Source organism: Podarcis tiliguerta (assembly GCF_965153285.1).
Source record: "Podarcis tiliguerta genome assembly, chromosome: 10".
Taxonomy (NCBI): domain Eukaryota; kingdom Metazoa; phylum Chordata; class Lepidosauria; order Squamata; family Lacertidae; genus Podarcis; species Podarcis tiliguerta.
Genome location: NC_139543.1, coordinates 39,676,449 through 39,692,317, shown reverse-complemented (window position 1 = coordinate 39,692,317; position 15,869 = coordinate 39,676,449). Strand labels below are relative to the sequence as shown.

General features: G+C 43.4%; 2 protein-coding genes across 4 annotated transcripts in view; one reads left to right on the top strand and one right to left on the bottom strand.

Moving 5' to 3' along the window:
• The window catches only part of SNRPF (small nuclear ribonucleoprotein polypeptide F), a 228,166-nt gene that overhangs the window by 22,688 nt on the left and 189,609 nt on the right, over window positions 1–15,869 (bottom strand). The window lies entirely within an intron of this gene.
• The window catches only part of CDK17 (cyclin dependent kinase 17), a 70,980-nt gene that overhangs the window by 13,763 nt on the left and 41,348 nt on the right, over window positions 1–15,869 (top strand). For 2 of the 3 annotated variants that reach the window (XM_083401067.1, XM_083401069.1), the window contains exon 2: window positions 13,958–14,106. In XM_083401067.1, the coding sequence (XP_083257193.1) occupies window positions 13,989–14,106 (118 nt within the window). In that variant the 5' untranslated portion in view covers window positions 13,958–13,988. Of the gene's footprint in view, window positions 1–8,532; window positions 8,825–13,957; window positions 14,107–15,869 lie in introns of those variants that run through there. The other variant, XM_083401068.1, reaches the window with a different exon arrangement.

Below are 15,869 nucleotides of genomic sequence, written 5' to 3'. Positions count from 1 at the left end.
TTACAAATTCATGTCAGGAGTATCAGCATATGATTTATGTTGTGTAAATCATAAATACTTTATTCAGTATTTTCACTGCTCATTTAACAGAATCTTCTGGCAGTACTTGAGAGGGAAACCAATCCCCTGAAGAACTTGCTGCTATCGTCAGCAGTATCTCCTCATTAATGCCGTCTGCAGTCAGGGCTGCACTTTGTCTGCTTGCTTTTGAAATAATGTTTTACATGATGAATAAAGAAGCCTCTGTTTATGTTGTTTCCAAGTATCAGGCTTTTGTGAGAAAGTGAACAAGGGTGGCATGTAAATACGATTAGGCTACTATAACATTTGTGAACTATTTAGCAAAGCTATTTTTCTGTTTCAAAACAGTGTTGTTATAAACTTGAATGCTTGCAAATAGGGGATATGGTGTGTCTTGAGCTTAATATGCATGCATGAACTTTAATACTATTCATTTACAAGAAAAAATAATAACCCTCAGTTAAAAGCAATGGCGTAAGGTTAGGATGATTTTAAGACAAGGAATGAAAATCTGAACAATTCTAGTCTTCTGTAGAAACTAGGGTAACCTTAATTCTGTGCTTCAGCTTTTGGCAGAGATTGCGTTCTATTAACTGTTTATTTCATGTGCTACTTGGGTGCCCAATCAGTTTCTGAAGTGTCTTGGTTTATTTATTTTCATCACGCCATATGACTGAGCTGGCAAAATTATCATGCTGATTGTTCAGAAAACAACAACAACAACAACAACAACATGTTTTAATAGCTAGTCATAATTACATATTTTAATGGTTAAGAGTTCTTTTCATTCTCTATAGTTTTCGAGTGTTAGGGACTAATGATATAAAATCATTAGTATTTCTAGGGAAAAGCATTTTCATTTACATCAGCTGTTGCCAACCTGATGTCCTCAAAGTGTTTTGGACTTCAATTTCTATCATGATTGTGCACCACCAGGTTGGCAAAGGCTGATTTACATTAAGATTTCTCTTTCCAATGTACTGGAGCATTCTTTTAGCTGAGATTCATTGACTTTTAGTCTCTTCCACCCTGTTTATACAGTCCTCCCCCCCCCCCCCCCGGCTACCACTTCTTTCCAAATATGACCCAGTTTCTGTCTTTTCTGCAATTTGCTTAGTCCCTAAATGTCTTTTAGGGAAACTTCCTTCACAGGGTAGAAAATTTTATCTCAGGCCCTGCAAACATACAGATTGATACCTAGCTTACTGTGACAGTGCTTACAAAGTCTAGCCAAAGACCACCATATTTCTACCAGTGTGCCATCTTGTGTTTAGTCTAATCTAGTGTGAGGAAGAACAGCAGTATTCAGAGAACAGCACATGTACTCCCTCTGGTTTTTATTAGTCAGCTGCTAGAGCTTCTGAATAATACACCTTGTTATCTGTAATAAATGATCTATTTTGTCAAGATCAAGTACCATGTACATGTCAGGGCAGGCAGGAGTCCAAGGGGTGAGCAGAAGAGGCAGGAGAATGATCCAGGGGACGGGGCCAGTGACTTGTGGGGTTCTGCGCCACCTGTGAGGCAGGAACTAGGGTGGAGGAAGAGGAATAGTCTGGGCAGTCAGAGCTGGGAGGAAAGGAGTGGGGGCAAAGAGTTGCAGGAAGACTCAGAGGGGAAAGAGTATCAGAGAGACTTGGGCCATTAGAAACTCCTCCATCCTCTCCAAGAACAAGGAAGGGCTTAAAGACAGGAGCAGCTACAGCCGCCACATAGGAGAAGTCGCCGATTGCTTGTGTCTCAGACAAGGCATTTAAGTGAACTGGAAGGAGAGTGGTCGCTCTGTTGCTCCAGCTGTCCTGGTTGGAGCACAAGTCTGAAGAAGCAGATGCCTAGCTAGGCAATCAACAAGCGCGAGGTGTATATCCCCTGCACCTTAGGATGTCATCAAGTGTTTTGCCAATAAAGAAGGACACTTCCAACCACCTGTCCTCATTGGGGCTGGCTGTGCCCGGGACAGTACATGAGGCAACAAGTTTCTAATATGTGGGTATTCCTAGTGATTGAGCTAAATAACTGGAGGAGTTTGACAGATATTAAATTGATGGATAGTCAGATGAGCATATATAGAAGTTTTGGATTAAAAACTCTGGCATTGTTAAAACATCCTTTTAAAGCGTAGGAGTTGATAGCAGACTGTTTTGAGTTGCCCTAAATCATCAGTAAGGTAAAGGTAAAGGGACCCCTGACCATTAGGTCCAGTCGCAGATGACTCTGGGGTTGCGGCGCTCATCTCGCTTTACTGGCTGAGTGAGCCGGCGTACAGCTTCCGGGTCATGTGGCCAGCATGACTAAGCCGCTTCTGGCGAACCAGAGCAGCACACAGAAATGGCGTTTACCTTCCTGCTGGAGCGGTACCTATCTATCTACTTCTACTTTGATGTGCTTTCAAACTGCGAGGTTGGCAGGAGCTGGGACTGAGCAACGGGAGCTCACCCCGTCGCAGGGATTCAAACTGCCAACCTTCTGATCAGCAAGCCCAAGAGGCTCGGTGGTTTAGACCAAAGCACCACCCGCGTCCTTAAATCATCAGTACAACAAGGCAAACATTAAAAGGTCTGGGGAGGGAACAAACTTCAGAGAATATTTAAGTGTTCCCCGTCTAGAAAAAGGAAACACTGGTTAGTCAGTAAATGGGGGGGGGGGGTAGAGTATTCTCTATTGTGTCTGCTTCACCCCAGGATCCTTGCATTAAATAGCCTGTAGTGTGTTGGAACCCATTTGTCTGAAAAAATATCATACAATACTTGGATTAGGTTTGTTCAAATAATTATTTAGCTTTTTTTAAAAAAAATAACAATAACGCAAATGCTCTCATAAGTAGGGTGAATAGTGACACATTTTGCAGATATTTCTGTTTGTAGAATTACTTCTGCATGGAAGAAGATTATGCTGCTTGCAACTTTTCAATGTATAATGAGACTTTAGTCCATTGGTTTTGTTGAGTCTCCTCTGAGTATGTCTTAGATGGATATCATTCTAACAGTTCAAATTTTATTTTCCTCTGTCCTTGGTGGACTGAAACCTTAAGATAAGCCAGTCTGTCAGAAGCTGGAAGTATAAAAATAGAACAACCTTTTGATTTTTAGCTACATTTTTGTGGGTGGGTTGTTTTCGTATAGTTTTCCAGTACAATGAAACTTGCATAATATACAAACTTGAACTGAAGTTCAAGAAATAGAGTAGAAAGTGAGGTAAGTAACTGTACATGGCCAGTTACTTTAGTTGGCCAGCTTTTCTATGCAAATCCATGTGTGCCATGCAAGAAGATAAAAACAAAAATCTGATTTGGACCCTTGGTGAGCCTTTGTAAGAACTATGAGGAAATTTTTGCCAGTAAATTCATATGTAGAAACTGTTTCAGAAACCCTGGGTGGAACAGTGCATCTTAGGGGGAGAAGTTGAGATAAGGGGTGCTAACTTGGAGAGGGGATGGAGGAAGGAAGATGTGAGCCATAATTTTAGCATGGTTGAAATTTTCATATCACTTTCTCGTGATGCGCATGTAAACCTTTGCCTGGGCTGCATATTTTACACTGCAAAGTGCCTGTGTAGGGTAGTAAATATACCACATACTGTGATAAGCGTGTGAAAGTCATAGAATCATAGAGTTGGAAGAGACCACAAGGGCCATCGAGTCCAACCCCCTGCCAAGCAGGAAACACCATCAGAGCACTCCTGATCTAAAAAAACTAGAAATTTTGACTCTGTACCTGTAATGGGAATACATAGCACAATAGTGTATTCTTTTGATAGGAAAGCATTTTCACGATTCTTTATTGGAAAGAATAATTTTGAGTACTACATCGCACTCATTCTTGAGTCATTCTTCATCATGCTTTTTCTCTTATTTATGTACCAACATGAGTTTCATTGTAGGAACAAAGGAAATAAAATAAACAAATATTTAAAGCTCTTGCATGTTATTTGGGATTACTTGAATGTGTGGATTTTTGTTTTCAGCTTGTGCTGGTTCCTCCTGAGTAAATAAACAAATAGCTTTGTTTCTTGTAGGGTTCCCTGTGGCTCCACATGTGCCAGCAAATGTCAACCTAGGTGATCATGTTTTCTATTTGAACAATCAGTAATTTGTTTTGTTGTGTTGAATCTTGAGGTGTTTATATTGTTGAGCTGGCAAAGTGCACAGTATTATTCAGCTGGACACCTTTTGCATTAAGAAGATACTGTACTTGAATAAACAGGGCTGTTTTGACTTCCAGCTTCTAATTTAATGGAGAAACTTATAGTATCCAGCTGAAAATGATTAACACACTTCAAACATTTTCCCTCTAAGTGTGATTTCAGAGGACGTCAGTGTGATTGATAAGCATTTGACCACCTTGATTTTCATATTGCTTACATTTTGTTAATCCTCCCCTTTCTAACAGCGTTGATTAGTAACGGGAGCATTGACAAAATTGGTATGATGTGTATTGCTAGACAGAATTATGAGGTTACTCTTACAGATGTCTATCCAAGCCTCTTGTTTCAGTCAACATTTTTAGCCTAATTATCTACACATTTTGTGCAATTTTTGTAGCAAGGCAATACCTTTGCATTACCTACTTCTTATAGCTGAAATTTGCAATCTAGGTGACTTTGGCAATCTCTGTTGTAAACATTTATAGCGAATATTTGTTTGGCTACCATATTTTTCATAGTTGCAAGAATATCCATGTCCCATAGGACAAAACCCAGTTGTTTAAAAATACAGTGGTGCCGCGCAAGACAAATGCCTCGCAAGACGGAAAACCCGCTAGACGAAAGGGTTTTCCGTTTTTCAATGCGCTTCGCAGGACAAATTTCTCTATGGGCTTGCTTCGCAAGACGATTCTTGAGATTTTTTTTCGCTCCCCACCCCCTTTTTCTAAGGCGCTAAGCCGCTAATAGCCTTTTAGCAGCTAATCCGCTAATCCCTTAAGCCGCTAATAGCCGCTAAACTGCTAATAGTGCTAATCCGCTAAGCCGCTAATAGGGTTGCTTCACAAGACGAAAAAACCGCTAGACGAAGAGACTCACGGAACGAATTAATTTCGTCTTGCGAGGCACCACTGTATACTATTGAGAGGTTGCAAAGTAGCCCTTTTATGTTTATCCAGGATGGATAAGTGTTAGAGGCAGGTTTGGAGTGGTTTTTTTGTATTGAACCCTACTGGAATCTTGTACATATGCTAAGAAAGGTTTGAGAATCAGAATCTGTTATTGAGATGCCTTATATTTTTAACGGAGTTCAAAAAAGAGCTGCTTTGAATAATGCATCTGTATTTATTTTACTTTGTAATATCCATAATGAATTTTTTAAAGCCTTACACTGAGCAGAATGATGTAAGTGGTAAGTGAAGACATTCTGTAAATGGTACAGTCAGATTACATCAGTGACTAACAACTATAGAAAGCCCTCATTCTGTTCAAGTTCACTGAATTTGTCTCATGTTAGCCACCTGCATATGAATGAAAACATTTATCTACAGTGTAGCTGCTGGAAAGTTTAGAAATGATTACAGTCAGTGTGGTAGGAATGAGCTGAGCAGATAAGCAGCTTTTGCTGCAGCAGATATACTGTATCTGAATCTTGCTGTTAGGATTGCTTTTCAGATCTGTGTATATGAATGCTATAGTTTTAAAGGTACCGGTATTTCTGCATTTGGAAAGTCCAGTATTTGTAAGCCAGAAATGATTGCCACGTTCGTGTTCAAAGGACATGTATTTTTGCGGGGTTAGACTTTATTGATAGTCATATAACCCAAAGTACTGTAGCTAAAAAGAAACAGCAGCACTATGCATCTTTTATTCATTAGAAATCTGTAGTATGTGTGTACATTGCTATGAATGTCCAAAATATGGTGAAACTGTGACGTTTTCAAGTATGAGTCCTGACAATTCCAGATGGCTAATGTTGACAGTGATCTAAATTTAATTTGCCAACTTGTGTATATCCAAAACAGCAGTTGGGGCGCTGTTCATAGATTCACTTGGACATTCACACAAACCAGTTGGGATTGTCAGAATTCACATGTGGAAGTCAATGTTCACTGTGATGTAGTATTTGTACGCAAGAGTAAACCAACGCAAAACAAGATAAAATGGTTCTCCTGCAGAACAAGTTAATAGAAAACTGAGTGGTAAAGAATAATAAGCACTTCTATGGATCTTTAAAGAAATGCCTCTGTTGGATTTGTTTCAGATTTGCATTGAATCTGGGAAGCAGTAAGTAGATACCAGAGGAAAATGTGCCGTAATGTGTAGGTTCTCTTTCAGCAAATCAGTTTTGCAACTAATTGCCTTTACATTTAAGTTATCGTGAATACAAGTAGATTTCAAATTGCAGCTTTTTACCAAGCTGTGAAGTCTTGGAGCCAGAGCTTTAAACGAGCCCTTATGCTGTCCTAAAACTCAATCTGCCTTTGGTGACTAGCCAATGTAAAGTTTGCAGAGTAGGCATGATATACTCAGACCAATAAGTAAATATGCTGCCTCCAATAGTGGCAGGTCTTAAGATCCCAACCTAATGCAAAACAAGTTAATAATCAAATCTTTCACAGGATTTTCATAGGTTTAATGGAAGGTGTGCAGTGGGGAACTGTTGTAAAGTAAGCAAGGACCTGATTTATTAGACTTGCCTGTCTTAGATAGTTTTAAAGTGACCAGTTTCCTATTATTAATAAACAGAAATCAAGTTGCATACAAGACCTCTGCTAGCTGTAAAGCGGTAGTGATAGTTGGACAACTAGATGAACGAGTCCCATTCTCAATAGATTTTAGCATGTATTCTCTGGTTTCTGTTTTTTCCTGAAGTTAGTTCAGTCTTTTCGTTTAAAAGTGAATTGGTGGTAACTCTTAACAGCAGCTAAACCCCTTTATGCATATATGTGCTACTAGAAGTTTTGGACTCCCCATGAATATTGAGGGAGAACTTATCTTTGAATTTTCTGGATCTGCCTTTAAGAGACAGAATTTGTCTCATAGGGAGAATAGATGATCAAACAGATTTGCTGATTAGATCTGTCACACTTTGTTCTGCCCTTTGTGCAGGCCAAATACCAAATTTAACCAAAGTATGGAGCAATTAAGGGCACTTGGTGTCTGATCTCACAGCTTCTGGCACTGAATGGTAGGCAGAGGCATACGTAGAGACTGGCAAAACTGGCCCCACTGGGGACGCAGGCCCACCCTCCCCCTCCAAAGAACAGTCACCATTGGAGTGACTGACACCATTGACTGGGAGAGGAAGTGACTCTAGACCCCTTTCAGATTCTGCATCACCCAGCAACAGAGGAGAGGGGAGGGAGTCTACTCTGCTGGGAGGCTGGAAGTACCATTGTTCTCTTCACTTCCCTCCCTCCCCTGCCATCAAGGCCACCTTTCAGCCAAAGCTAGTGAGTTGACAAAGCTCAGCAGTTGCAGCAATGAGCTCAAACAACAGTTCTCAGCTAAGCCTGAACCTCAGCAGTGCTACAGTGCCATTGCACTATGGGTCTGAGTGTCCGGGTTTAGAGCTGCTAGGTAAGTAGGATTCAGTAGCTTTGAACTCAAGCTGTGAAGTCAAGGGTTTTATTTACCTTTACCTTTCAACAGCGTACAGGAGATTTTGAGTGGGAAGTTGGATTCAAGGAGCCTGTGCGTCATGTTGCACAGCCTGGAATCAATTCAACTCCTTCTATAAGATTTTTAAGCAGGACTACTTACTCTTAGAAACTTTTTCGCCTTTATAGAAGCTTGAAGAGTCCCTGGAAGGATGATTAATTAGGATTGCATAATTACTTTTCAAATTAATTCCAGAACCCCCACCCAGAATTCATTTAACTTCAAAGAGCTCAAAGTCCTTGAAAGTTTATAGCATCCTGGTGTTGGGGTGGGGGGAGAATTATGGTCTTGGAATGCATTTAAATTGTTGGAGGTCCTGTCGGGTCAGATGTTTCCCAAATCTGTTTACCTCCCCATATACTCTCTGGACATACACTCTGGACATAGACTCCACTTCCTCTTCCTCTTGGAGGTCAATAAGCATGTTTCACTGGACTATCAAGTTTGATATTAGCAGAAGTGAAATGATGATTAAGCTCACGTTTTATACATTGTCTCTCTCTACCTCTTTATATTGGGAATATGCACATCTCTTCAAGTACTAGGGTTTATATACAAAAACATGCAGGTGGGCTCTGTCTAGGGGGCTACAGCCTCCCAAAAAGTTGCTGTTGATATCTAGGGGTTCTTGAGAGCAGCATACCATGGCTTCAGGAAGTTGCAGTAGATGCAAGGTGTAGGAGGAAATCAGGGAGGCCATTTTGTGCCATCCGCTTGAAAAAGGGTGCCTTTGGTTCCAAGTGTGTGATTTTAGGAGTGGGAACCATGTTGCCATAGTTTCTTCTCATAATCCCATCAGATCTGGCAGCACACTAGTCATCTGCTAAAAGGCATTTGTTGCCTGGAAAGAACTTCCACACTCCGTTGGAACTGTGACATCATTAGAGGTGTGTTTCTGCTTTTACTGGTCATGTGTTTTCATGTGTTCTGTTGCTTCCTCTGGTCATTTCTGTTGCTTTATACAGATGGCATGGCTTTCATTTACTAATTACAAGTTCTTCTTCTCCTGTTTATTGTCACAGACAGACATTAATACCCATAATTTTGTTCTTCTTCCTAGGACTGTTGTGTTAGGGGTCTGATTTGTCACTTGTATCAGAAATCTTCATATCATCCATGCCTCCAGAAATGTATTGGACTTCCCATTTATCCTTGTTGATTTTTAGATTGGTGTAAATTGTTGCACCCATGTTACTTCGGAGAGTCAGAGATCAGCCGGGTGAGTGAGAAGCAGGTGGAAGCAGGCTTATTTTGGCATAGAAATATAAAGGCCTTGTGCCAGACAGAACTGTGTCTGGCAGCAGGGACCATCCTGATTATTACCAGCTTTGTTTTTTTGTTTTTTGTCTAAGGCTCTTCCTTTTTTAAATTTGAAAGCTGAACACTATGCCAGCAAGATGTGCTACCCCTCCCCGCAAAAAGTGTGATCACTCCTATAATGAAAGACAGCAGAGTTGAACATGGGCGTAGCCAGGGGAGGCAGGGATGGGCAGTTTCCCACCCCCAAATCAATAAAAATACATAGTAAACTGAGGTTCTGCCCCCCTAACAAAAGGCCTGGCTATGCCCATGGAGTTGAACTCTGTATCACTCTTTAGTTTACCCTGCTGTCTTTTTTCTGTTCAGAGGCAGCTATGCACTGCTCTGAAAATGGGTGTGTGTGTGTGTGTGTGTGTGTGTGATTATTATAAAACTGTCCACTAAAGAGAGGTACAAATACAGTACAAACACAGTGGTACCTTGTGTTACGTACCATCCCCCTTACGAATCCTGCAGGTTACGCGCTCTGCTAACCCGGAAGTAGATGCCCCTTGTTGCGACCTTTGCCCCGGGATGCGAGCGGAAGTCGCGCTCTGGCTGCGCGGCAGCAGCGGGAGGCGCCGTCAGCGAAAGGGCGCCTCGTGTTACGAGCAGTTTCCTGTTACGAACGGACCTCTGGAACGGATTAAGTACGTAACACAAGGTACCACTGTAAAGCAGACAACATAACTGCCCATCAGCTAACATAATAATTGTATCACTGCAGGCCCTAAAAAATTGAGTACGGTTATCACATGCTGCCGATAGCTGTGGATGCCGTGTAAATGAAGCTTTGTCTGAAATTACAGCTGCCTCTCTTCGTATTTGATACCATAACTATTTGTGCTAAGAATGACTTGCTTTGTTAATTTTCGACAGCTTTGCAAGTAGGGAGAATGAAAGCCCTGCAGAAGAAGGCAAACACTTCCATGTAAAAGTGCACTGACTTGCATGACCCCGTCCTTTGCAGCCTGTTGACTCCAAGGCTGACTATTCAAAGTGGCTCAGGTTGGGATGTACAAAAACACTGCATAGTCATATGAGCTTTCTTTTGCTGTCTTCCAGCTTCTGGAGCTAGAGGTTGGCCAAGTCATTGTGGGAGAGAGGAGCATCTACATTGTGGTGATAGCTTAATAATCATTGCCACATGAGGTTGAGGCAATGGTAGCATGCAATCAGAGCTTCACAGAAAAGCAGACTATCAAAGTCAGATTAGAGTGTGGAATTTAGTGGGTTATATCCAGTGTTCATTGTGAGTTTTAAAGTTGCACAACAAAGGAATACAGCAGTTGTGCTAGCAGGAACTGGCTTTCCAACAGATTCTGCAAGCTGTTGCACAAAGTCAGCAACAGCCAGCTTATGCTTTTTCTCTCTTTTTGTGCACAGAATTTAGCTGGTGCAGAACATTTCACCAGTGGAACAAGTATACCTCTGCCTGACTTCAGCTTGTCGCTACATTGCACACAACCTTTTATGTTGGGTTTTGTGTTTGGTTTTTGGCAGTGAACCTTACACTTTAGCCAGCAACAGTACCATTTACTATTGTATTGTGCCTAGAAATGGAATTCGTTTCCACTAGAAAGCAAATCCATCTATCAATGTCTTAATATAATGAAGGGCATTCATTTTCAGGTTACTGGCAGGGGATGGTTCTTGGATATTACATTTGATTTTTGATTTTTTTTGCTTAAATCTCCAGTCTTCAGCAGCATCTGCCTGAAAAGACTCAGATGTTAAATGCTGCATTAGTTAAGTTCTGAGCTGCATTTGTTTATTTATTAAATTTATATCCCCACCCTTCCTCCCAAAGGAGCCCAGAATGGATTCAAAGCTATTCTTAAGCAGTATATTTCTCTTGCCAAATTCTAATTCTTTTAGTTTGTGTTGGCATACCAGTGGAACAAATGTATCTTTGCCAGATTAGCAGTGTGTTTTTTGCAGGGGGTGGGTTGCCTGTAGTAGTCTTTTTATATTGCCATTCAGACTTCTGCAGAAAGGAGTATAATTTGTATGTGCTTATATCTGCCTAAACATTATGGGTCCTTTGGACTAAAAACTATATGTACTCAGCCCATGTTCTGTAAATCAAAAACAATTGCAACTCAAAAATAGAATAGGTTTCCCTCTTGGTTGAAAGTGCCAGGTATGGAAAGTAAATATGTCTTGCATTTCCCATTTCATTGCTGGGTTTCAAATGTTACTGCAGCAGCATGGGAAGCTAACAGAAGGGAGAGGCAACCATGCGTCTCCTCTAATGCAACACTTGGGTCTGAGGGTGGCAGGATTCATAAACTAATCCTTAAAATACTTAAACTGGCCACAACACATGAATCAGATCCTTTTCTGAACTCTGCTCGCCAACACTATGAGACTCACACAGAACATCCCTCTGGACTTAATTTACCCATTGTTTTAGAATGCTGTCCTGCGCATTGATAGGAAGTAAGAAATAAGTCATACATTCCGTTGGTTCTGATGTGGAAGATGTTTCCACGTCATTGTACTTTAGTCCCAAAGATTTTCCATAATTGATGGCTCATCTTAAGCACAATAACATTAGCTAAACAGAAAAATCTTCCTGTTTTACTATTTTATAAAATAAAAATTTTAAAAATAACTTTTTATTGTAGTTCCTTATCTACTTTGCCTTCATATTTCTACCACTTCTGTTTGAAACATGGTCCAGTTTTGAACAGATCAGTCAAAAAGTGAGCAAATACCGTATTTTTCGCCCTATAGGACGCACCGTCCCATAAGGCGCACCTAGTTTTTTGGGGGGGAAATAAAGGAAAAAAATTATTTCCCCCCCAGGCGCGGGGTTGGGGAAGCCCGAGCTTCCCCCGACCCCAGCCCCCAAAGAGGCAGCTCTCTGCAAGCCGTGGGAGCCCAGTGCTGGCTCCCGCTGCTAGCGGAGAGGTCCGCGAAGCCTGGGCGCGCTGAGCTCAGCGCGCGCAGGCTTCGGCATGCAGGCACGTCTCCGCCAGCAGCGGGAGCGTTCCCGCTGCTAGCGGAGAGGTCCGCGAAGCCTGGGCGCGCTGAGCTCAGCGCGCGCAGGCATCCGCATGCAGGCACCTCTCCGCCAGCAGCGGGAGCGTTCCCGCTGCTAGCGGAGAGGTCCGCGAAGCCTGGGCGCGCTGAGCTCAGCGCGCGCAGGCTTCCGCATGCAGGCACCTCTCCGCCAGCAGCGGGAGCGTTCCCGCTGCTAGCGGAGAGGTCCGCGAAGCCTGGGCGCGCTGAGCTCAGCGCGCGCAGGCTTCCGCATGCAGGCACCTCTCCGCCAGCAGCGGGAGCGTTCCCGCTGCTAGCGGAGAGGTCCGCGAAGCCTGGGCGCGCTGAGCTCAGCGCGCGCAGGCTTCCGCATGCAGGCACCTCTCCGCCAGCAGCGGGAGCGTTCCCGCTGCTAGCGGAGAGGTCCGCGAAGCCTGGGCGCGCTGAGCTCAGCGCGCGCAGGCTTCGGCATGCAGGCACGTCTCCGCCAGCAGCGGGAGCGTTCCCGCTGCTAGCGGAGAGGTCCGCGAAGCCTGGGCGCGCTGAGCTCAGCGCGCGCAGGCTTCGGCATGCAGGCACCTCTCCGCCAGCAGCGGGAGCGTTCCCGCTGCTAGCGGAGAGGTCCGCGAAGCCTGGGCGCGCTGAGCTCAGCGCGCGCAGGCTTCGGCATGCAGGCACGTCTCCGCCAGCAGCGGGAGCGTTCCCGCTGCTAGCGGAGAGGTCCGCGAAGCCTGGGCGCGCTGAGCTCAGCGCGCGCAGGCTTCGGCATGCAGGCACCTCTCCGCCAGCAGCGGGAGCGTTCCCGCTGCTAGCGGAGAGGTCCGCGAAGCCTGGGCGCGCTGAGCTCAGCGCGCGCAGGCTTCGGCATGCAGGCACCTCTCCGCCAGCAGCGGGAGCGTTCCCGCTGCTAGCGGAGAGGTCCGCGAAGCCTGGGCGCGCTGAGCTCAGCGCACGCAGGCTTCCGCATGCAGGCACCTCTCCGCCAGCAGCGGGAGCGCTCCTGCTGTTTGCGGAGAGGTCCGCGAAGCCTGCATTCGCCCCATAGGACGCACCCAGATTTCCCCTTCATTTTTGGAGGGGAAAAAGTGCGTCCTATAGGGCGAAAAATACGGTAGTTTGGAGAAGCTGGCCCAGCCTGCTCTCAATAGGATGTCGTATTATCTCCCCCCCTTTTTTCCCTTTCCATGTTATTCTAATTGCTTTATTTGCTTCCCTACCACCTTGAGAGATCTCCCACCCAGCCTGCTTGTGTAGGAGAGAGGGATCTCACTGGAAAATTGTGAAAGGTGTATTCTGGTTTTGCTGCAGAAGGCTGCTGCATGAAGTTTATCTACTACAGCAGCAGTAAACCTTTTGTCTCTCCAAATCTTGCTGAACTACCATTCCCATCATCCATTGCAAGCATGGTCAGTGGTCAGGGATGGTGGGAATTGTAGTTCAACAACATTTGGAGAGCTGAAAGTTCACCACTTAAGGTTCCTTCTAATGTGAAGGAGCTTTAATTCACTTGCAATTAATCCAGTCCCAACAGAATTTTTTATAAAAATTCTCCTCCAAACCCAGCTTCCACACAATCAATTCTCCCAGGAAGTGCTTCTGTTGGTTAGACCTCCGTTAAATTTCATCATAACCCATAAGGTGTACCTTTTTAAAATTACACCATCTACATATGAAGTTGGACAGCAGGAACACATAGATGAAGAATATTCTGGTTGGTCACAACACAGTTGTGGAACTACCATTTTCTAAAGATTTGTCAGTCTAAGCCTGTAAAACTTTGGTTGGTTTTAAAAAGTGGAGACTCTGGGTGTGTTATAATAAATGTGTAGTGTCTTTTAATGGGGTATTTTATTTTGTTACAACTTACCCACCACAAGCCAAGATAAGCCAGAATAGAACTGAGATAAACATTAAGCTGCATTAAATTCACAATTTCAAAACTTAGCTCTTTTGTTAAAATGACCTTACAAAGTTTAGATTGATACTGTATAAGCAATCAGCACTAAACACATTTTTCTTACGGTTGAAACAAGTGTTTAAAATAACAACTTTCTTATTTTAATAGGCTTCCGTGAGCCAGACGTATTACAGATAGAATGAAAAAGTTCAAGAGGAGACTTTCCCTAACGTTGCGTGGGAGCCAGACGATTGATGAGTCACTTTCTGAACTGGCCGAGCAAATGACTATTGAAGAAAACAGCAGTAAAGATAACGGTAAAAATAACCGCTTTGCTTAAGTTTTATCAAGTATTTATGAAAATGGTATTCTTTTAATGATAAAAGTTACTTGCAGCAAGAGTGAGGAACTTAAATTGTTTTGATGTTTTAGTTTAGAATAACAAGTGTGTATCTTTACTTTTGGGAAGTAATTGCAAGTACAGTCATACCTCAGGTTACAGACGTTTCAGGTTGCGTTTTTTCGGGTTATGGACCCACCAAAACCCGGAAGTACCGGAATGGGTTACTTCCAGGTTTGGAGTGTCGCACATGCACAGAAGCGGCAAATCGCACTTTGTGCATGCGCAGAAGCACCGAATCGCAACCTGTGTGTGTGCAGATATGCCACTGCGGTTTGTGAACGCTGCGGGTTGCAAACATGCATCCCGCATGGATCACGTTCGCAACCCAAGCGTCCACTGTAATATATGTTAAGCTCGAGTTACTACAGATTTGATGGGAATGCTTCAAAAATGCCTTTGTGTCTAGCCTTGTATCATTAACATATTAAGCTGCAAAAATGTGGTATCATTTCATACTTAACTAGCAGAATTGCCACTTCTGTACTGTTCCAATTTACTGCCTTGTAAATTATGGTATTCAGTATTGTGTTTATAACATTGCTTTCAATTTATTTATTTTTGCAGCTGTGTAAAATATCAGCTGATGCGTTGTTTAGAAAGCATAAGCTGAGTTCCCAAACTCATGGCTTCTGAAAAGCACTGAACAGTGTGCATGGCTTGTCCAATAGTGGTGTTTTGCAGTATAACAGATGAGATTGGTTGCACAACATCTCATTGATGAATTGGGGCAGCAGGAATTGGTAGTCCAACAATATCGGAAGGGATTCTAGTGTCTTACTGCTAATAAGATTTCAGTATTTCAAATTTCTGTGCCAAGGTAATCCAAATTCTTCACACACACACACACACCCGAAATCCATACATGTTTCCTTAATTGATTTATATTTCTTTAAATTGCATAATATGGCAGAAGACTGTCTCTCAGTGGTGCTTTGCATTTGTAAGGTCCCAGATCCCGTTTTTTGTGCAACTGGTTAACTGGCTTAGAGTGACATCTGCCTGGGATCCTGGCAAGTAAGTGTTGATCAATAGCTTAGAAGAAGCAATGATGAAGATAATCTAATAGATTGAGCAATATATACAGTGCTACCTCAGGTTACAAACACCTCGGGTTACAAACACTTTGGGTTAGAGACTCTGCTAACCCGGAAGTAAGGTAAAGGACCCTGGACCCTGACCATTAGGTCCAGTCATGACCGACTCTGGGGTTGCGGCACTCATCTTACTTTACAAGCCGAGGGAGCCGGCATTTGTCCGCAGACAGTTTCTGGGTCATGTGGCCAGCATGACTAAGCTGCTTCTGGCAAACCAGAGCAGTGCACGGAAACGCCGTTTACCTTCCCACTGGAGCGGTCCCTATTTATCTACTTGCACTTTGACGTGCTTTCAAACTGCTAGCTTGGCAGGAGCAGGGACCGAGCAAAGGGAGCTCACCCCATCGTGGGGATTCGAACCACCGACCTTCTGATCGGCAAATGCTAGGCTCTGGTTTAACCCACAGCGCCACCCGCGTCCCAACCCAGAAGTAGTACCTCGGGTTAAGAACTTTATCTCAGGATGAGAACAGAAATCGCACGGCGGTGGCAGTGGGAGGCTTCATTAGCTAAAGTGGTACCTCAGGTTAAGAACAGACCTCCAGAACGAATTAAGTTTGTACCTAGAGGTACTACTGTAATT